The 23,318-nt window shown below is 41.2% G+C and overlaps 2 protein-coding genes and 1 pseudogene across 2 annotated transcripts; 1 reads left to right on the top strand and 2 right to left on the bottom strand.

The window, feature by feature from the left end:
• Positions 1–509: 509 nt before the first annotated feature.
• On the bottom strand, positions 510–3,111 carry LOC136964567 (uncharacterized; annotated as a pseudogene).
• Positions 3,112–11,753: 8,642 nt separating this feature from the next.
• Positions 11,754–13,231, top strand: LOC136964566 (uncharacterized). Its single transcript, XM_067258723.1, has 3 exons — positions 11,754–12,120; positions 12,525–12,770; positions 12,873–13,231. Exons 1-3 carry the CDS (start codon positions 11,754–11,756, stop codon positions 13,229–13,231), a joined length of 972 nt encoding a protein of 323 aa, XP_067114824.1.
• A 354-nt stretch (positions 13,232–13,585) lies between these two features.
• Positions 13,586–23,131, bottom strand: LOC136964407 (uncharacterized). Its single transcript, XM_067258515.1, has 9 exons — positions 22,832–23,131; positions 22,489–22,654; positions 21,531–21,768; positions 21,298–21,441; positions 21,076–21,214; positions 15,615–20,719; positions 15,453–15,502; positions 15,192–15,322; positions 13,586–15,110 (listed from the first exon to the last, which is right to left on the bottom strand). Exons 1-9 carry the CDS (start codon positions 22,947–22,949, stop codon positions 14,644–14,646), a joined length of 6,558 nt encoding a protein of 2,185 aa, XP_067114616.1. The 5' UTR covers positions 22,950–23,131; the 3' UTR covers positions 13,586–14,643.
• Positions 23,132–23,318: the final 187 nt, after the last annotated feature.

Below are 23,318 nucleotides of genomic sequence, written 5' to 3'. Positions count from 1 at the left end.
AATGAATTATTTCTGTTTACTTGGACGAGCCTATGCAACAGTCCCGATGCGCGGCCACGAGAAAATTAATGAATCACTCTTTGAGGACTTGTTACTCCCGAGTCCTTGTAAGGATTCGTTCAAAATGAACGAATCGTTCACGAACAACACATCACTATCAAGTACAGAGTAAGATCAATTCACGTTTGTAAACGTTGTTTTGGTTCGCACAACATCGCATTAAGACAGGGACAAACGCTAGTGGCTAGCCTAATAACGTGCTTTCAAATACGATGATGCAGGTACAAGCCAACCTTACTGGTTCCATCTAAATAGCCCTAATGAAACGTAATAATAAATAAATAATAAAATTCATAGTTTACCCACCTCTTATTTTACCACTACACCACTGGTATACGGTGACGGAGATGGTGAATGGTCACACTAGTAACAACTGAAAAGATTAAGATGCTACAGGTATTGGAGAGGTCACTGAGAAAGTAGAAGAGCTTGTACTGGCATCACAGAGTTTACCAGATGTCACTGCAGAAATCCGAGAACTCACCAATCTGGCTGCCACTCAGAGAGTCATCCTGACTCCTTCCCAGCTACAGACCATCAAGCAGGGATTCTGCTGTGTTGTTTGTATGAGTAAGTATGCAATACATAGTAAATGCACACATGTAAAATAATTTAACATCCATTTTATTTAGTGTGTCAGAATTTTAGATTTCCAAATACACATACAAATAGTTTTTAAATTCTATAACTAAGGTCAGCTTCGTCTCATCCATTACAATTAATTACATGTACTGATGCAAATGTTTGTGTAACAGCCCATGATGTAGGATGATACAATAACAAATACTTTTTTTTTTTGTATTTCAGTTGAGTAAAAAGAAAACAGTCACCTAATACATGAAGAACACTTTAAGGACATATGTGAACACACATATAGAATGACAACCCTAACCCTCATTTTATTTAATTTTTTTAGTTTATTGAGGAGCCAGTCTTCACACAGCGTTGCCGAAGCATTATAGGCTGCAAAACATGTGTGCGACAGTGGCAGTAGACCTCTGTGCAAAATGTAGAGGGAACACAGCAGGCAACAACATTTGAAATTAATGGTCTTTCAGATGCATTGTCTGTTGTGAGATCCCTTTCTGAAGAGGAGTAACATGTTGCACTTTTATATTTACAAATAGGTATATTGTCAGTTTAGTTCATTGGTTCAAAGAGTGGTCAGAGTTCTTGTTCTAATATGTGAATATTTACATGTTTGGGCTTGAAATTGTCATTTTGGTTATTAGTATAGACTTTGCAGAAGGAAGTTATATTTGACAATTATTTCTATTGACAACATATCTTTTTTGTGATAACATTTGTATTGCCCAAACACATGCAATATTGTTTTTACTGTTTACACATTGCGCCGAGTTGTGGTTATGAGAAAGAGCAGTGCCTGTTTGAATGGTGCAAGGTCATCGTTCACTGCTCTAGAGAATAGTTCTGAAATGTCTAAATATTTCTCTGCAAACTGATTCTCAACCGTAAGTTTGTCCTGTTCAGTTAAAAATGGATCAACTCCAAAAGTACAATGTCTTGTCAGTGAGGATCCCAGCTGTTGGCTGTAAAGGTCTGCTGCTTCAACTGAATGAGGTAACAGTTCCTGTGGGATTTTGTTGAGACACCCACTGCCAGCCAAGTCATTTGGTATACCTTTGCCTGTAAAATAAAAAACATACTGTTGGTCTTGAAACTTAACAATGTCTGTTGAAGATCAGTTAATTTCATTTCACCTGGAATTCGATGAGCATTCCAAGACTATCAGCTGTGTAAGACCAATCTGGCACAACTGGCCAGTTAGGTTGGACACACAGTATCTCACAAGGCCATCGTCCATGTCTAGTTCCTCTTGATCCAACAATTGCATAAGGGCTGTCTTCAGTGGATAGTTGACACGATTGTTGACTTCAGGTCAGATTCTTTCAACTATATGGTTCTGAATTGGCAGTGAAGATTTGTCATTAGTCAATTTATTCTGGTCCATTTGGGAAAAATTATTATGCAAAATTCCCAGTAATTGTGTAAATTTACCAACTCAGCAGTCAATATGCACATTTACCAGGAAAACTGCATACCGTCAAATAAAACTCCTTGCCGTGATTTACTGGCACCTGGTCCCACATACCATGAGCAAGTACTGCAGGCCTACTGGATGAAAGAGTCGATTTCAGTTTGGGCAAAAGTTAACCGTTCAAAATCAGTTATTCTTAATGTAATATGATTCATAACAATGTAATTCAGCAGTCATCATTTAGGAACAATATATTGATAAATGATCAAAACAAAACATAAGTGAGATTTAGATATAGGTTATATGGATCAAATCAAATACCACATTATCCTTGACTGAACACTTCAATATCATAAGATATTTAAGCACAAAATATCCACTTTTTAATATCAAAATATTGATATAATAGCAAAAAAACACTGTCTTTAAGAAATGTCAGATTATCCCTTTAGTGTCTACAACAAGACATAGCCAAGGCTATATTACCTGAAAACCTCTTCATAGATGACAAGGTGGCTTTTTATAGGCATTGTAGAATGAGCACCATGGGTGACCCCAAACATAGCCAACTTTTAGTTTTGGTCCATATGAACCTTGTGACCCATGTACTCAGCTTGATATGGTATGGGGTTGAGATTGCGGTACCCCTAAACGAGATAGGAAAATTATTAACTAGTTAAATCCTATTAGTTCTACATACACTGCATTGGTTTCAGGTTTTCTAAATGTAAGTGATTATTTGTATTGTCCCTGTCAAATACATTTATACATTTAACATTTAGGGCATTTGGTCTGGTTATATGAAAATAAATCTTACTGTATACGGGTTAAGTACCTGCAGCTACACAAACACCAACAAAAATTAATCAGCTCATAATAACACATTCAACATATTTGATGATGTAAAATATCAAGGCTGAGACAGTGTACCTGATGTCTTGCTTTGTGGTAAGGCTGATGTATAGTTTTGAGCACAGATCCAATTTGTGTCTCTGCAGCATACAGCATACACCTTTCATGTCGAGATATCCCTTAATCATCCTCCTTCCATATGAAGATATTCAAAAATAATACTAGCTGATATGTTTATCATGAAATTAGACAATGCGCTTTGCGTTTTTGTGGAATGGGATTTGTCAGTGTTGTGAGGTTTATGTTTACTGTCATTACTTACAAATATTGGTCGGTTGAGGCTATTTATTGTGAATATTTAAAAATATATATAATTTATAATCGGTGTAATTGTAATAGACCTAAATTCTAAGGACATAATTGTGCATGTACATGTTCGTTCTCACTCTCTTTTTAAATCACTCTCACACACACCAGGGCTCTTAAGTTAAATTAGGGTGACCAGATTTGAGTTTGTGAAAAAGAGGACACTTCGTCGCGTCGGCGGGGGGGTCGCTGGTCATGTATTGCATGCAGCACTATTTGATCAAAATGACAGTTCTCGCTACAGTCAGAGCTCGCGCAAGAAGGTGGAACGTAAGGGAGATACCCTTTCCAAAACTTGTAAGGGCGTAATAGTTTGTGAAAGACCCAGAGTATCGTGTCTGGATGACTAACCTCTTACTGCTAGAGAAATAGCCAAAGAAACAGACCGAGATCCTGTTTTAAGAGTGGTTAAACAGTTGGTGTTAACTGGTTGGCCTAGAAGTTTATTCTGGTGGCGTACGCTTGATGAAAATATTGAATGTGAAGTGAAGCCGGCAGTTCTCGAATCGATCTCACGCTACTTTGATGGCTACGTCACAGTGACCTAGCCTCGGCGCCGTCTCAAGTCGGACAAAAAGTCTAACCAGAATTCACTGTTTCAAGTCAGCCGCCTGCAGCCACCTGCGGCGCTGCATGAAGTCAGTCCATGTCGAACGCACCTGTTTTCTTGGTTACAGTTGCTTGTTTGGTCTACATGTGTGTGCGATGAATCATGGGTAACGTAGTGCGAATTCGAGTTAGTTGGTTTAGGTAAGTTTCGCTACATAGCGAAAATTTTACATGCAATGAGCAACGACATGGTGCAAGAATTTGATTTAGACAGCGTCTCTCCTCAGGAGAAGAAAAACATTCTGTAACGGTTTAGCTAGACCTCAGATAATATGAACGTGTTCACCGTTCAAATTCATTATTTGTCATTAAGTTTCGTTCAGTTCATCGTTCTCATAAAAATGAACGTGTTCAATGCGTTCATACACAACACTGTCACTTATCAAACCTGAGTTTTCTCAGAGAATGCAGAAGGAGTTTGAGCCAAACCTTCCTCGTGTTAGGTTTTTCACAATTGGTCAGTAAGTGTTGGTGAAGAATTACAGGGGTCAATTGTAATTTGCATATTGAATTGCCATTTGACAACTGCTTTACCATTTGAATTGCGGATTGCATTGCCACTTTGCACATTGAATTGCCATTTGAAAAATTCATTACCATTTGAATAAAGTCTAATAAACTTCCATAGCCATTGTACAGTGAACTCATTGTCATGTTCAAGAAACCAGTTTGAGATGATTTGAGCTTCGTGACGGTGCATTATCCTGCTGGAAGTAGCCATCAGAAGATGAGTACACTGTGTATATAAAGGGATGGACATGGTCAGTAACAATACTCAGGTAGGCTGTTGTGTTTAAACAATGCTCAATTGGTACTAAGGGGCCAAAAGTTAGCCAATAAAATATCCCCCACACCATTACACCACCAGCCTGAACCGTTGATACAATGCAGGATGGATCCATGCTCAGGAACGGTTTTTGGAACAGGCGAACCGGGCAGACGCCCAGGGCGGCATGAAGAGGGGGGCAGCAATTTCCCAAGTGCATAAAATTAAATGAACCCTTCCGCTATCCTTGAGATTCAAACGCACTACCAGCAGAGGGCGCCAATCGCGACACATCATATGTCTGTGTTGTGGCTTGCGCCCCGGGGGGGGGGGGGGGGGGGGGGGTAAATGTGCTAGGACCGCCACTGTCCATGCTTTCATGTTGTTTACGTCAAATTCTGACCATACCATCAGAATGTCACAGCTGAAATTGAGACTCATCAGACCAGGCAATATTTTTTCTAATCTTCCATTGTCCAATTTTGGTGAGCCTGTGTGAATTGTAGCCTGTTTCTTGTTCTTAGCTGATAGGAGTGGCACACGGTGTGGTCTTCTGCTGCTTTAGCCCATCTACTTCAAGGTTCGACGTGTTGCGCATTCAGAGATGGTATTCTGCTTACCTTGGTTTCAGCGCTTGACATTAACCCCTTGTGTTATCTTCGGGTCATTCTGACCCATCAGTCATTGTGACCCACCGTATTGCGACAACTTTACCGCATACAAAAACAAAGTGAAGCATTTTCTTTTAACCGTTGGGCTGTCTCAGACCCCCCACATTGCGAAGGTTAAAAGAAAATTATTTTTATTTGTTTTTGTATTCGGTAAAATTGGGTAAACACAAGGGTTAACATTTTTGCACTCACCAGCCACTGTGGCTAGATGTTTTCCAAAGTTACTAGCCACTGAGCAATTGCATTAGCCAAAAATGGGCTATATTACCAAATGTTCTAGCCTCTCTGGAGTAAATATAAAAATGTTTATGTTAAAATGTTAAAACTTACCTTATCCGTCACGTGTGTTCGCACATCTATGTTACTTACCTAGTAACGAACGTACGGTGGCCTGTTTAACACAGGGAAAACGATACGTGCTGGTGCTCGTTGGTTCATGTCAGTCAGTATGAATTAACATTTAAAAACATGTTAAATATATCAGTTAAATTTTGCAAAATATATATTTTGATATATAAGTTGCATCTGACTATAAGTCGCAGGACCAGACTTATAGTCACACTTAGAAAATACGGTACAGCTCACCGGCCACTTTATTAGGTATACATGTTCAATTGCTTGTTAACACAAATAGCTCATTAGCCAATCACATATCAGTTACATAAAATATGCACTGAAATAAATTAAAATGGGCAAGTCAACTGTCCAATGTTTACACACTCATTGTTTTAGCGCGACAAATTGACCAATTTAATCGTGTGAATATTTTCCACCAGAAGACATACCCTTTACGATTGGTGAAATGGTAAGGGAGGGTGGGTTTAATGTAAAGGCTGACAAAATTAAGAAAATAACGTAGCCTAGACAGGCAGCGAAGAAAAGAATGGATCTATGCACTCCTAGCACTGGGTACGTAAAGCAAAAACAGGAGAAAGAAGCGAGAGGAGGAGCTCTTTTACAAAGTGTGGCTTCTATCGACATCTTTATTTAAAAGGAGGTTGCTAGTTACTCGTCAGAGGGGGCACCAGTTGCTAGTGCTAGCTTGTCTGCTAATGTTAGCAATGAGGCTGACTTCCTTACTCTACCTGTAACTACCGTATATCTTTGATTAAACGCCGCCCTCAAATAAACGCCGCACCAAAAATGAACATTGTGTAATAAACGCCGCCCTCGATTAAACGCCGCACCAAAAAATCCGAAAACGGTTATTTAATTGGTTAAATTAAAACACAGTATTTATTACACAAGTAAATCACAAGTGTAGGCTACCATAATTCCCTCTAAGTGGTAGTCTGTAAGAGCCGTAGCCACGCTCCATCTGACAAGCAGTGTGCGAATTACGGGGGGGTTTGGGGGGGTCTGACCCCCGATTAAGGTTCGTACCCCCCAAAAACCACAGGTGGGGGGGGGTCGATACATTTATATATCGTTCTTACCTGTAATCGTAAATATCACAATATAGTTACCATATTCATTCAATAACAGGTTGGCGATACACAGAAATGTTGACTTTATGGCAGGGAATATCACACTATTTGACCATAGTCAAAATTCACTCAATAAACACAGCGCGAGTGACCAGTGCCCAATAAAACTCAAGAAACACCGCACGCGAGTGACAAAGCAGTGTGCAATACAGAAGCTTGTTGAATCACCTCAGTGTAGCGGTGCGTTCTGCGTCGTGAGAAAGTGCAAGAAAGGCAAGTTTCTTAACTGAGTTGACCCCCCTGATTGTCATTGTATAATTTGCACACTGCTGACAAGGTAGTTCACCACTCACGGGATTCGAATGCTCGGCCTCCGACTTGCCAAGCGCGACCACTACCAACTACGCCAAAGAAAAGCTAGCTCTTCTTTGACGCGGGTGGCCTCTTACATACCTGAGGAGCGAGTTTCACGGTTCTCACTCCGTTACAGAAGCACTGTCTGGCACACAAGAGTGGCTTTCTTGCTACATATTTATTTGAAGCTTCTTCTCCAAATCCATGTGAAAACTAAACCCACAGTATAACGACAAAATAAAGACCACTTAGCTTCATATGAACATACAATGACATGCGCAGCATGTAAATGACGTTCACCAAAGTAAAATACAGACACAAAACAACCTCGTTGGCTGCATGCTGTACACAAGAGATCACTAACATCCGTTATAACAACCTTAAACTTTTATCGGAGCATTAAATTGTCCGTGCTTCGCTTGCTGTTAATTGTCGACTCTCTAACTCATTAGTGTTCCAAAAGGTCTTCAAAATAAAGGCACTGTACTCTTACCAAATAGTCACTTAATAATACTGAATGCAATTATATAATTCTAAATGATGACTGGTTGAAAACAAATTATACATTTTTATAATGTAATTGCGACAATTACGTGTGGCCTACAATATAGTATAGCCTATCTGACTTTACCACTTGCGAATTCGCCTTCATCAACCCGAAGTTCGTGTGATCATTGTGTAATAAACGCTGCGGCGTTTAATCAAAGAAATACGGTAATTTACATTTACATTTAGTCATTTAGCAGACGCTCTTATCCAGAGCGACTTACAGTAAGTACAGGGACTTTCCCCCGAGGCAAGTAGAGTGAAGTGCCTTGCCCAAGGACACAACGTCAGTTTGCATGACCGGGAATCGAACTGGCAACCTTCGGATTACTAGCCCGATTCCCTAACCGCTCAGCCACCTGACTCCCTAATTGTAATTGTGAGGGTGAGCGATCGTTTTTGCAAATTGCAAGTATAAAAAATGAACTCAGAACAAGATTGTGTCAGAAACGCCTTAGTACGCTTTCATTGATGGCTATTGAGTCCGAACTTGTCAGAGAGCTGAACTTTGATGACGTGGTGACTGAATTCTCAAGGAAGAAAACAAGAAAGAGACCAATCTTCTAAGGTAAGGTCTTTATTTATTATTATATGCTATTATGCTCACTGCTGGTATGTATGATTTAATTACATTTATAGATTGTGTTGTGTTCATTTTTCATTGGCTGCTGTAGCCTACTGAACAATCAATTGAATTTTGTAACCAACATAGTTTTACATCTAGCTGTGGTTGAGTTGATAGGAGGAGGGGTTGGAGAGGCCCATGATGCCTTCGTGCCCAGGGGCCCAGAATTTGTTAATCCGGCCCTGGATGCCAACCAAGATGTCTGCTAACGTTGTATTCATTAATGGTCGCACGAGTGAAGGTTCTCGGCGACCGTACGTTCGTTACTAGGTAAGTAACAATAGACACGAACACATGTGAAAGCTTGTCTCGGGGGAGGGGGGGAATCTCACTCCAAGCTTTTGATGAAACTTGACGACCCTGTCTTTATGGTATTGTGTAGCTGAATAACTGTTAATGTGTTACGTTAACATACCGTACACCTATTCAGCCTGTTGTTCTGTGTGCTATTGTGTAGTTGAATAACTTGCCTTTCCAGATTAAATGTCTGTTCTTGGTCTTGGATTTTGTGAAATACATTTCCAAATAAATGCGATTTATATATGTTTTCTTCCTCTTCATGACGCATTTTTTGACTGATGAGACTTATACTGGGGAGTCAGGTGGCTGAGCGGTTAGGGAGTCAGGCTCGTAATCTGAAGGTTACCGGTTCGATTCTGGCTGTGCAAACTGACGTTGTGTCCTTGGGCAAGGCACTTCACCCTACTTGCCTTGGGGGGAATGTCCCTGTACTTACTGTAAGTCGCTCTGGATAAGAGCGTCTGCTAAATGACTAAATGTAAATGTATACTCTGGAGCGATTTATAGTCCGAAAAATACGGTACATATCCTACAAAATATAACAAACCATTTTTGGTCTAGGCAATCTTTAGGTAGAGGGGAATTCACATGATTTCCTGCATTCTAACATCAATTTAAACTCACCAGATTTTTCTTTAAAAAAGTTATTAAACATTGGGAAATGTTTTGTTTTAATGATTAAATGACTAAATTAATAAATACATTTTTGTACCAACCAATAATTCATCCAGACCATTTTTGAACTGTCAATTATTTCTAAAAGTTGAAGATTAAAGGATCAATTCATTGTCAGCAAAATGTTAGCATTTATAAGTTAAAAGAACATCAACAATCCTTTTATTTGTCTAATAATTGGTCAAAGCAAACACACAGACATGCAGGGAGTGGCTGAACACACTTGCATGTCAGGGTGTCTACCGGAGAAATTCTGTCATTTTCTGCCATTGTCCTTCCTCATTTGGCAGCCATGAGCAGTGGGCAGTCACAACAGTCTCTGAAGGCCAATTTGAGTGCTCGTTCATGGCCTGGCCAAGGACACAAGTTGGGAGAGCCATGTTTTCTGTTCTAAAACAATGTGTTCACTGACTCCAAACAGGAATGAAAATGTGGCAGAATCATGATCTGGGTGGAGTCCCTGGAATAAATAATATCCAGCTGTTACTGACAATCAATACTTCCTTAGCCTACATGCATAGATTAATTGTAAGCAGGTGTGTTTGTACACACAATAATTAGTTGTAAATCTTTCATGAAACTGTTTTTTCCTCTCCTGCCATTTTTTACTCTTGGCTTTGTCATAACACCTAGAATTAATATGATGGAAACATTCGATCAGTCAAAGCAGGCCAGTACCTAGTGGACAATATGTGTGAAGAAAATTTAATTGGCTGGTAAAGCCATTTGGAGTAAGGAACTTGTAAAAGCTGCAGATTTGTATTTTTTAGTGGTTTATTACATTTGTGGGATGTTCAAAGCTGAAGATTGTCACCTTCCTGAAAATGTAACAAAATACAGCAAACAACATTATTATTACGTTTACAGGAAATTACATATTATGTTTGTGGTAGGCAACTGCTATTACATTTGCGGGAAACATTACGTTTGTGGGATTATTACATTGAAAGCTGCAGATTTTTATTACGTTTGTGGGACGTTAAAAAGTCTATAGTCTACATTATTGCTGTGAAAGTACCAAGTCAGTGAAGTCAATTGCCAAATACAAATTCAAGACAAAGTATTCATTACAGATCTGGCAGGTGCAAGTTTCTGATACACTCAAGTTGAGCTTCTCAGAAGACTAGACAAAGAATACAGGAATGAAGAGCAGTTAAATAGTCTCACAATATAGGAGGGGGTGACAATCAACATATCTTTGCAAGCACAGAAAGAATCTGCCATATTCATGGTGCTTGATAGCTTTTGCTTAGTCTTTAGATAGGGCTCCTACAAATTATCCTGGCTCTGCCCTCCTACGTACTTACGCTCAATTTTATTTTTGCTTCTGTACATAGGTCTGGCCATGAGGTATGTAAGTCAGATTTTTCAGGTTGATTTTATACCGGAGAATCAGCGGACAAGGGAGTGGCTGAGAACGATAACGTTGATGTTGTGCGCTAGTTTGTGTTGTAGTTCCGTAATGGCGGCGGAGAAAGATGCGAGCAAAGCCATTCGGTCCGTTGTGGCAACGCTGCCGAATATCCAACAGCTAAAGCCGGAGCAAGAACAAGTTTCGCTGAGTTTTGTTGGTCGCCATGATGTTGTGGCCCTCCTCCCCACGGGGTTCGGGAACAGTTTGATTTTCCAGCTATGGCAGCTAGCTCTGTTACAGGAGTGGTGAAGGAATTGTCTAAGGCGAATGCTAGCGATTGGTTATGGCAGATCAGAGTGGCTCTGGGCAGATCCAATAGTTTTAAACTTCAACAGAGTACCCGCCTACAAGGAAGTCAACGCTTGTCAATGGAGCGAGGCCAGACTCCAGTCTCTGTACAAATGCAATGTACGAGAGTCTGGTTAGGACCAGGCTACCTACAAATGGCCTTGACGTTCCCTCCTATTTTTCTCGTTCAAAGTTGCCTGGCACTATAAACTTTGGTAACATTGTGATCTCTGACCTACAATCTAGTGTCACAGACATTTCCTAGTCACATCCTACAATATAACTAACTTATGGCTATGCAGGCATAAGCAAGCTTTAGTAAACAGCATAATGACAGTTTATCAATGATTCAAGCAACATAATTCAAAGATAGGCATATTTCTCTCCTGGACATTCTCATGAGCTAATATAGCAGGGTATAGATCAAATATTGTTTATTATATTCAGAACATTCAAAACAGTATAAAAGTAATATAGTTATCATTATTTGTTAATTGATCAGTGGACCTCTTCAGATGTTGTTACGTTTGCGGGTCTAACATACCACTGTCACTACTTTTTACCACCTTATTCCTTATTAGCCCCCCCCCCGGTTTCAGTTTTTTGTCCTGCCCTAGTGTTTCCCTGTCATTGTCTTCACCTGTTCTCGTTAGCATTATTGTGTCCACCTGTGTGTCGTTTGGTTCTGTGTATTTAGGTTTCTGTTTTGTGTCCAGTCTTTGTCTTGTCCTTACAATACCTGTCCCTGTGAGTGCCCTATCTGTTCCCCGTTTTTTGAGAATTAAAACCCTTGTTTCGACCATGCCTCGCATCTCTCGTGCATTTGGGTCCTACCCCTCCTCACACCCTGACAGAAGGACAAGACCACAAATGGACCCAGCAGAGAGTTCCCTGAACCCTTTCCTAGGGACCCGACTTGCTGCTGGTGGACCCCGAAGCCTGCAGCGGAGGGCCCACCCAAAGTCCGGGTTCCTACCCCGGCTCCAGCCCCAGCCTGAACCCCGACTCCAGCCTCGGTCCTGCCCTGGGCCCCTGCCTCGATCTTGCCCTGTGCCCCTGCCTCATCCTGAGGTTGTGCCGCCCTGCGCCCGTACGAACAAGGTTGTGCCGCCCAGCACCCAGACCACCGAGGCTGTTCCTGCCGGAGAGTCTCGGCCGCCTGCCGCCGGTACCCGGCCTCGGTCCTGCCCTGTACCCCAGCCTCGTTCTTGCCCTGTACCCCAGCCTCGTTCCTGCCCTGTACTCCAGCCTCGGTCCTGCCCTGGGCCCCTGCCTCGATCAAATCAAATTTATTTGTATAGCCCTTTTTACATGCAAGCATGTCAGAGGGCTTCACATATGCCCATAGAACTGCCCCTCAACCAACCTAAACCCTCAAGGAAGACAAGGAAAAACTCCCAAAAAACTCTCAACAGGAGAAAAATGGAAGAAACCTTGGGAGGAGCAATTCAGAGAGGGATCCCCTCCAGAGACGGTTGGTGAGAGAGAGGAGCAGAACACAGGCTAAACATAGTCATACAGTGTCGGTGTTTTTTTTTTCGATCCTGCCTTGTGCCCCTGCCTCATTCTGAGGTTGTGCCGCCCTGCGCCCGGACGAACAAGGTTGCGCCGCCCAGCACCCAGACCACCGAGGCTGTTCCTCGTTCCTGCCCAGTGCCCCAGCCTCGTTCCTGCCCAGTGCCCCAGCCTCGGTCCTGCCCTGTGCCCCGGCCACCTCCTCCGCCAGAGGACTGCTGGCCACCTCCTCCTCCTCCCAAGGACTCTTGGACGCAGCCTCCTCCGCCCGAGGACTTCTGGCCGCCGCCTCCTCCGCCCCAGGCGCCCCCTCGTCCGCGCCCGCGCTCCCAGGCGCCCCCTCGCCCGCGCTCCCAGGCGCCCCCTCGCCCGCGCTCCCAGGCGCCCCCTCGTCCGCGCTCCCAGGCGCCCCCTCGTCCGCGCGCCCCCTCGTCCGCGCTCCCAGGCGCCTCCTGTCCCATGTGCCTGTGCCCATCCTGCCACCGGGTGGTTCCCTGGACCTGCTCCGGCCTCCGGGCCGCCGGCCTTTTGCCCTGCCTCCAGGTCGACCCCCGGACCTGCCCCGACCCTCTGCCCTGCCTCCAGGTCGACCCCCGGACCTGCCCCGACCCTCTGCCCAGCCTCCAGGCCGGTCCCCGGACCTGCGCCGGCCCTCTGCCCTGCCTCCGGGTCGACCCCCGGTCCTGCCCCGGCCCTCTGCCCTGCCTCCGGGCCGACCTCCGGACCTGCTCCGGCCTTGTGGGACGTCCGGTGACGTCCCTTGAGAGGGAGGTACTGTCACGGCCACAGCCGTGCCCCCCCCCCCCCCCGGTTTCAGTTTTTTGTCCTGCCATAGTGTTTCCCTGTCGTTGTCTTCACCTGTTCTCGTTAGCATTATTGTGTCCACCTGTGTGTCGTTTGGTTCTGTGTATTTAGGTTTCTGTTTTGTGTCCAGTCTTTGTCTTGTCCTTACAATACCTGTCCCTGTGAGTGCCCTATCTGTTCCCCGTTTTTTGAGAATTAAAACCCTTGTTTCGACCATGCCTCGCATCTCTCGTGCATTTGGGTCCTACCCCTCCTCACACCCTGACAGTTTCATGTGACCTTCCAAGCATACGAGTATTACATTGTGTTAGTATAGTTCGTATTACGTTGTCCCATAAGAACAAACACTATCAGTATGCACCATTTGACTCTCATGGCTACGGTAGAGAACAGGCTGGTCTTCAATACAACAAATATTTTCAGAAACGCTGTCTTTTTTTCTCAACCCATGTTTTTATATAACCAAATTGTTAGGTGTGATCAGGTTCATTCTCATTTGACTAGGTCAGCTGATGATGGCCAGATGATGCTATCATGCCCGAAATCAAATGCTTTAAAGAGAACAGTTATTTATCATGCCATCAATCATTGGAATAATTGCCCATTGAATATACGTAAAATGAATTGCAAAGTCTCTTTCAGGTACCATCTGAGAATGCACTATTTAAAATTGTGAGTAGGGAATGGACATTTACTATATGAATGTTATAATGAATGTAATACTGTAATAACTTATTCTGAATCAATTTCTGATGTTTATAATGATGTCTACAATGTTTGCTGCTTTTAGATTATAATTAAGTGATTTTTTATTTGCTCTTTTTGTTGAACCCCAGGAAGATTAGCTTGTCCCACTTTGGTGACAGCTAATGGGGATCCTTTTAACAATAAACAATATGACTTTATGAGCCAATGGCTTTTATTACAAAGATTGCTTTCAACTGATGCAATGGGCTATCAGTTGATGTGATTACAGAGTATTACAAAATATGAAAATATCATAGATGTATGACAGCTAAATAAAATTAACATTGAATACAATCACTGGAAGAGCCCACACAGAGAACGGCAATAAGTTAGTAAGACGAACAGTAATAACACTTCATAAAAAAGCTCATCAACTGAATGTAATTTTTCTTTCTAAACTGATTTTTGTACTACAATAACAAATGTATCTATGTACAAAATGTGAACATTGATTTAAAAAAAACACTTAAATAAAATGGCATACAATAGAGAAACACTACTAAAACCAAGACCGTACAGTTTGTGTGTTGGAGTTACACACTGTGAAAGTAAAACATTCATGTCTTACATAAATCATTATACATAGATGTATAACATTTATAATTTCAAGCAGGCAAAACATTGGCTACATATGATGATGAAGAAATGCGGCCCCATTATCATGTGCTTGTGATGGTGTGATAGGATTGACAGTAGCATAAGTTTGTCCATTCAGAAGGAAGAAGGGGTAATTTATTGGAGGGGGCTCACACACTGAGCTGATATGATTTGGAAGCTGCATTTGTGTTGCACTTCTCGATGGTGGCATTGATAAGGGCAGTTGCTGGGAAGAATGCAGATTAAACCATCGAGACAGGCCAGTTTGCTCCTTTAGATCTTTTGAGAATATAGTCACCCTGGGTTGACTGTCCCTAACTGAATGAGACAAGGATGGCTGCATCTGCCTTGGATCATGTCCTGTTCTGTTATGGGTTGGCCAGCTTGAGAGACACTGTCTATGTGGATGTGTTTCTGTCTCTCTCGAAGCAGCAGGTAATTGCATCAGTGTATCAACTTCTTTTACGTCTTTGTTCAGAAGACATGCCCTGATTTCTGGGTATTGGGGCACAATGTGGGGTGAGAATGGTGCAGTGATATTTTTCTGTAAATCATGAATATCATATGACCCCTCACCTCGATGGACAACCTGTGTTTTATTAAGCTTTGCCTGATGTTTTCCAGGCTGGAGATGCGTTGAAGGGATGATAACTTGGGGGTACACTATTCGCTTAGTCTTGTTGGAGCGAACATCAGGAGGCTTTGGGCTGAAAAGGAGACCATTGAAGTATGAATACACGTTGACCTAAATTCCTCAAATTTAATCACGTTTTTTTCAGGAGGTAAAACAGAGCTTCTGTTTGATTCAAATAAAAAACAAAATGTTTATGTGCATACCTTGGTTCACATGTTAAGGCTATTGCAGTGGGTATATCCTCAGGTGCTTTCTAGAAAATAAACCAAGCAGTGAATACTTTTGGGAGCGGTCATTTAAAGCAGACCCTCATTATAGTCTCCAAGTCCACAGCACAAAAGAAAATCTCTACAAAATCAACTGACCTGAGCACAGTGATTGTCCTCAGTAGACCGCACCTGATCTTGCAAGTGTCTTGTTTGTTGTCTTGGATGAACTCGCTTTGTCACTTGGTGAGTGCTATTTGCCCTCCTTGTATTGAACAATGATTCGCCATTTTCTGTTACTCCAATTACAATGTGTGGATTTTTTTTTCTGTATTTCCTCAGAAGTTCATGTGATGCACATGGTTTTACATCTCTTCCCACCATTATCTTTGAAGCATCATACAGAATGTGTTCCATGCCAATCCACGATATCTTGCTAAGCATGGTGTTCTTAACGGCTTTTAAATAGTAGATTTTCTCTTGAAGTAATCGGCACATAATGGCAAGATGCTCTGCCTTTCCCACATTAAATCCCCCTTCCAACTGGTCACCTGGAATGTCTGTAAAGATATTCACAACATTCTTGGCCCTCTCTAAACTTTCCACATTGTCACCGAAGTTTATCATGCAAGACACTGGCACAGAGAGGTAGAAACTCTCTAAGTGAGTGGGATTTCGTAATACAGCTTCCACCTCAAGCCTTTCTCTTTTGCTTTTGAGATACATGTAGTAAGACATGTTTGGGGCTCTTTGGAGCTGCACATTCAATTTAGAGACAGCCATATGGTAGTTTTGCAATGCACTTAGACCATTAGTGGCAAGGCTTTGCTGGAAAGATGAATATAAAGAGGACTGCTGCTGGAACCCCACCTTTCCTTTGAACAGTTCACCGTACAGAGTGGGATCATACCACAGCAGACTCCTAAATGTAATTTCTCCACTAAAATATCTCATCTTGTTGTCAACAAATTGCCACGCCTCCAACATCATCTGCAGTTCCAAGAAAGAATTCAATGCTTCATACTTCAGTTCCACTGGTTGTGGAGGACGGTCCATGTATTTCTCTAGAACTAAGTCTCTAGTGACAACTATTTGTTTGGCTTCGTCATTCTGCTTTTTCTCAAAATTCAAAATGAAGTACTGGAGCATGACTTTACAGTGTGATCTCATTGGAATAAGTTGAATCAAGGAAGTTGCTTTGTCGCTGTCTTGTAGCATGTAAGAAATATCTGCCACACTAAAGTCTCTCCGGAATAAAGTTTCAAGCCTTACATTGTGTCTTTTCATGCTATAATTTTCTTTCGGTTTTTCAACTTCTGAATCAAATTGAGTTTTCAACTTGTTCGTGTTGCTATTGCTGTTACATTTCTGTTTTGTGACAGGTACACTTGTGGTGATTTCTGAGTTTGTCTCTAGATTACTGTTGCCCACCAGAACCTGAGTAGACCCTTTAGTGACTTCCAACATGGAAGTACTATCAGGACTGATGCATGAAATGCAATCCACATTTTTGTAATCTTTTGCTTTCAACCCTTGTTCTGAGTTTGTGACATCAAACTGGCTAATGTGTGGTTTGATACTCTGACTTGAGATCTTGAATTGATTGCATTCTGTTGCAATACTTTGAATCTCGGTAGCATTTACTGCTTGTGATTTGACAGTGGAATTCAGCATAGGCTCACATGTAAATTGTCTAAGATTAGGCAGTTCCACCCTGTCAAGAACAACTAACTGAACTGGTTGCTTCTGAGCATCAGAGTCACTTCTTTGCGAAGTCTCACAGATATGCAACACATTCTGTTCCTCATTATCAGAGTGTGACTTTGTTTCTTCTTTCTGAACTGTTAACTCAAATCTGGTCAAGAAATCTCTTAATTGAGAGATTAATTTGACCTCCTTGGAGGGTGTGGTGGCGTGATTAGATGTAACATCTTCCTCAGTTCTATCATATCTCTGTGTTTGTGATAGACCCTGGGTCATTACCTCATATGGTTTGGGTGTGCAGAAGTTTGTAGCACTTTTTACCTCACTGCCACAAAGAATCTCAATGGCAGCATCTAATGGGTACTCCATGATATCAGATACTGAGGTGATCTCCTCAGCTTGTGTCATTGTAGTAAGATTTCCATTGGTCTCTTCCTCAGGGGTACCTTCTTGTAATGCTTTTTCTAGTGGCTTGTCATCCTCCAATACGTTCCCATAAGTAAACCATTTTTCATGACTTGAATCTGCAACATCAAGGTATTCCAGTGTAGACAACGTATGTTGAGGGAAATGTAGTGTTTTCAACTCTCTGTTGGATGTGTCTCTTGCAGAACAGTCAGTGCTTGGAAGTTCCTTATTTACAGATGTAATTTTTCGTTGCCTGTCTGATCTGACAGGACCATAGGACAATTTGTTGCGATGCATTCGGTTTGGGTTCAACCTGTGACTAAATGTCCACCAACTATTGGTCCTCCTAAAATCCTTAATTATCTTGATAATAACCCTTTTTTTCCTTTGCATGGTAACTGGCTTTGCTGTCCTTGAAGTGTTTATTTCTGACTTGTGAGCTGTAGATTGAGAATTCTTGTTCCCTTTACTTCTATTCCTGACACTCCTTCGAAACTCAAAAGGAAATGTGTCTAGCTTTGAGTTCCTCTTCTTAATCACATTTGACCGTTTCCTTTTCTTTAGCGATATACTTAAAGATGTTTGCGACTCTATTGATAAATCTGCTTGTGGAAAGCTGGAGAAGATTTTTTTTGAACTTTTCATCACTTGTACATGATCCTTCATTGTCCCGAAAGACTCATTTTCCTTTCCATTGTATTTTTCTGCCATTATTTTTATTAATTTGACATTGTGGGATTTCAGCCTATCCTTGTATGTGGTGGTTGCCTTCAAAACACCTCCTTTGAATGTTTTCTGGATCAGAGTACATGATTCAGTGCCAGGAGAGCATTCCATGTCAGCTTTTATTGTAATGCACAGGTTATAGTGCACACCTCTGATGAACTTGTTTGTGTTGCAAGGTTGAGGTGGTGATGTACAAGTGTTCAATGGACTGTTGACGTCTTTTGGTTTCAAGTATTGTTTTCTAGAGATGAAAAACTCAGTGTTTTGAGCAGATGAGAGAACAAGTTGACCAAGTTCAAATCTACTACGCAAAAAGCTGTATATGGCATCATTGACACATTCCAAAGGATGGCTATTCCGATCCTCAGTTACTTCTGAATACAATGGTATGCCTTTTGTGTCTTGAATATTGATAGTTTGTATTGATTTTTCAAGGTCTTTGCCTGACACACTCAAGGGGCAGCCAGTGCTTATAGCATCTACTTCTGTCTCCATTGCATTGACCTCCTCACAAGCACCAATAATATCAGTGTGGCTCTCAAAAATGTACTCAGAAGTACTTGTGTCCTCTCCTGAATAAAGAGCATCTTCAGGCATTTGGACCATCATCAGATCAAGATCAAACCTCTCCTCCATCTCCTGTAGAATCCCCTTAGAGCTTGGAGATACCGTCTCTTGGTTTTGTACTTCCGTAACTGTTTTATGCTGATGTCTCACGACACTGTTGTGCATACTACTGTCAAGGTTTTGACAGTAGGATTTCACATTCTCGTCCTGTTTGTCCCCCATGGAGTCTACCATTTGAGCAACAACTTCAGACTGTATCTGAGTCTGTGGATCAAAATGTGTGGATCCAGCTGAAGCATAGGGAACAGATATATCCGGTGGAAAAATAAAAGGCAGTGTGTCTTTATCAGGTTGTTTATCAGGTTGTTCACAGAATTCAATTTCGCCGCAACTTTTAGCTTGGCCTTCCCCTTTCCTTTTGATTTGGATAGCGTAATAAGAGGATGTTGATTGTGTGGAAGGCTCCAACATCGTTGATGGTTGGTTCAATGAGTCTCGATTTATTATATCCAAACTTTTGGCTGTTCTTTCAAGCTCTAACCTATGCACATCTATTAATGAGAGATCCCCCTTTAGTCCTAAGAGACTGACTGGGATGGGTCCAGCTCTAAAATTATCTTTTTTTACTTGGCTATCTTCCTGTTTCTTGTTTGTGTCTTGTGACAGTGTCAAATGTTGAAGTGGCAGTGTCATCTGTTGTTTGGATGGTTCTGGCATTGATATTCCTGGCGACTGTTTTGAAATATTGTGATAACTGGTATGTTGTTTGTGTGAATTCTTCCCTGTGTGGGAAGTTAAGCAGCCATGCTCACTTCTTGGTTTACTTGATGCCTCATGGTTTACTTTGGTTTTCTTGTCATTTTGAACAAGGTCTCCTTTTTTGTACTTTTGGTAAAACTTCTCATAGAAATTGATTCTTTCAAAAAGTATTTTTTTCTCATCAAATGACAAACTTTCTAAAGACCAGATTTTTGTGGCCCTCTCATTTTTTGACATATGGAGATATGCTGAATATTTCTTAAATTTCATTTTCAGCATTCTGTATGATGGCTGATTATCACTTTTTTGGGGGGACACAGAGGGGGAAGCAACTGAATCATTTATCTTAGAAGCAGAAGTACAGCTACCTTTAGTGTGGTTTACATTCCTAGTTTCATTTGCAAAAATCTTGTTATTCTGGTTTGGTAAGTCATGGAGTTTATCACGCTTTGCCTTTTCCATTAATTCTTTCTCCGATGTGTCTGTCTCAGTTTGCTGACCACCTGAGTCAACATAACTGGACGTTTGCGTAGTGCCTGACAATCGTCTTAACATTCTTGGATCTTTGATGACACGAGAAGAATAAACGACAGTGGTACATTTCTCCAACACAGCTGCTGTGGGTATATCGGAAAGTTGCCGTTGTTGATCCTGGTTGATGGACAGTGAGCTTTGAGCTTGTTGAAAAGACAGAACTTGATGACTTGACTGTAACTTATTTTGTTTCATCTGAGTCAGTCCAGCATGCGAGAGGAACTGAGCATAGTCAGAATGAGGAAATAGCCAACTGTTCAGAAGTGGGATCGAACCAATGTCTGGCGGTGTTGGGTCTAATGGAGTACTAAAGCATGACTGAGGAGCCCATGAACCAAAGGATGGTAAAAGCTGGTCTTTGCCATTTTGATGTGATGTATTTGGGTCTTTTGTAGGGCCATGAGAGATTGGTTGTTCTGCATTTTGGTAAAATGGAGATCCTTCCAACCCTTGTGATTTGTATCCAGGACATTTGGAAGCTCCAAAATGTTTGAATTTTACAGTTGCATTCTGTCCCTTTCGCCATCTTTCTGCCACTGTGCAAGTCTTCATATTTGCTTCTAATTCTGTCAACATGAAAAAAAAAAAATTATACATGGTTCTGCAGAAAAAGAATTATGCTATTAAGTAAAAACAAATATTTAACCATTTCTAACTTGGATTGGTTGAAACTGAAAGGTTTTTATATTTTATCACTGTTCAACAATTGTTCATTGTATCAACTGTTTTTGGGTGAGTGTACCCAACTGCCTGATGATTTGAATGTTTTGTACCTGCCCCAAACACCAAACATGCTGGTCACCACAACATTAAAATAGACCTTAGATTCACAGTTTACAAATATTAACAAATACAGGCAACAGTTTTGATTAGAACATTGAGCATAGAACATTCTTATAGGTAAAAGTTACATGTACAGTACCCCTTGGCCTAATTGGAACGCTCATCAGTGTGGATGGTGTTGAATGTACAGCTGGAGCCAATGAAACTACAGCATACGGCAAGCATTGCCTTGGTGTGGGGGTCAGTTCCTGTTTGTCGTTGTAGTCAAACAGGAACACCTGTAAACAAAAATGTGTCCTTGATCAATGATTGATGCAAATAATGATAAGGTTGAGCTTTGCATGGACAGAACTAAACTTACGGATGACCCAATAACTTGTTGAGAGAGGCTGTCTTGTGGTCCAGCAGGGTCTCTAGACACATGACAATCGTAATTTACAACTGGATCATGTGTGTTGCTCTTTCTCAAATTTGGAATCACTTTTTTCACCTTTCCTAAAAGAACCTTTGACAGAACAACAAAGTTTCCTATTAGTATTGGCTGCAAAATATGTGCTTTTCAAACCCGAACAATATTTATAAACTCCAACTGACCTTGAAAATGATTAAAACATTTCCTGCGGGTGTGGTGCCACTGGTATTTTTCAGGGCCACATCAGCATGTTTGTGCAAATACACTCCATGTGATGGATTTCCCAGACAGTGTTGATCAGAGTCCCCAACACTTAGTCCCTGTTGAAAAATCTTTGCAGCCTTCTGATCAGACATGACCAAAAAACAGAAGCTTTCTTCCATTTCTCTGACATGTCTATCCTTGGAACGCATCTCTGCCCTAAAAACCACAAAACAAGAATGTGTTCTCATTAATGGACTTTCCCAGTAAAATAAAGGTTCAATAAAAAAAGTTAACTGATAATGGTGTACAAAAATCGATGAAATTAATTTCATAGATTGAACTTTGAAATTAAACTTCATTAATTTCCATACCAAGTCACCCTTCAAGTTTTTTATGAGTTACAACATAATGGACCATCTTAATTACCATATGATGCTCTTATCCAGAGTAACTTACAGTAAGTACAGGGATATTCCCCCCGAGGCAAGTAGGGAGAAATGCCTTGCCCAAGGACACAATGTAATTTTGCAGAGCCGGGGATCAAACCAGCAACCTTCTGATTACCAGCCCGATTCCTTAACCGCTCAGCCACCTGACTCCCTAAGTATCCTAAATAGGTAAGAGTTAATAAAGAGTAGTAAATAGGTAACAGTGTTGAGTGTTACGATAAGTCTTTGTTGCAGACAGTCCAGAATCCATGGCTCGGAACATTATGTACAGATGTAATCTTTATAATGTTGGCAGAATTAAGACTATAGATGACCAATGACATAAAGGGAGTCAGGTGGCTGAGCGGCCGTGACGTTGTGTCCTTGGGCAAGGCACTTATGGCCCTACTTTCCTCGGGGGAATGTCCCTGTACTTGCTGTAAGTCGCTCTGGATAAGAGCGTCTGCTAAATGACTAAATGTAAAAGACAACATCTGTCAAGTGTCACCTTTTCTCAGAGAACTCTCGTTGTAGCTCCTCATTGTGTATCAATTTGACTTCTTCACACATCGAAGTGACTGAAATCTCTTTGCAAGGGTCTAGCCGGGAATCACTTAGAATTCTTTTTACTAAACTGTAATCCCTACTTTCTTCATGGCATGATTCAAGAAGAGCTGTTGAAACAATGCATGGAATTGAACAAAACATTCATTTGAATTAAAACAAATTGAACTCAGATTATAACATTTCACAGATATTATACACAATTATTAACTGCTTTTATATTGACAAATAATTCACAGACAATATATAGACTTTCAGTGATTGACGTATTTGGATGTTCCTCAAACCTTTCCCATCTCCTCTCTTTTTTCTGGGAATGGTGAAGTTCTTAAGAGTCGGGGTAAGTGTTGCACATGAAGATTCCCTTGATGAAAGTATCTTTTTCTTACAAGTGGGTTTTTCCATGGTGTCTTAGTTCAGAACTTTATCCTGTTAAAATCCATAAATTATATAAGTCCAAGAGATCCGACTTTAAAACTGTGCCGTGCCATTTAGTGTTTCCTTATTCTGCCTTGGAAACATACCATTTCAGTGTTCAGTCACAGCCATTTCGAGTCACATCATTATATTCACAAATATTCAAAACTGGTCATGTCATTTCCTACTTATAAGACAAAGGCTTTTCAGTTACCTAGTTCCCTGTTGTTGAAAAAGGAGAACTTGTTTTACCCCATGCCATAAACACATTCTTGAAAGAAGATTCTACATTACTAATTACCTCATTTTTTATTTTGGATGTTTTAAATGTCTACCAAGTCTTCAAATGATCTCACA

This window comes from Osmerus mordax, chromosome 20 (genome assembly GCF_038355195.1).
Source record: "Osmerus mordax isolate fOsmMor3 chromosome 20, fOsmMor3.pri, whole genome shotgun sequence".
NCBI lineage: Eukaryota > Metazoa > Chordata > Actinopteri > Osmeriformes > Osmeridae > Osmerus > Osmerus mordax.
This window is presented reverse-complemented; position numbering and strand designations above follow the sequence as displayed.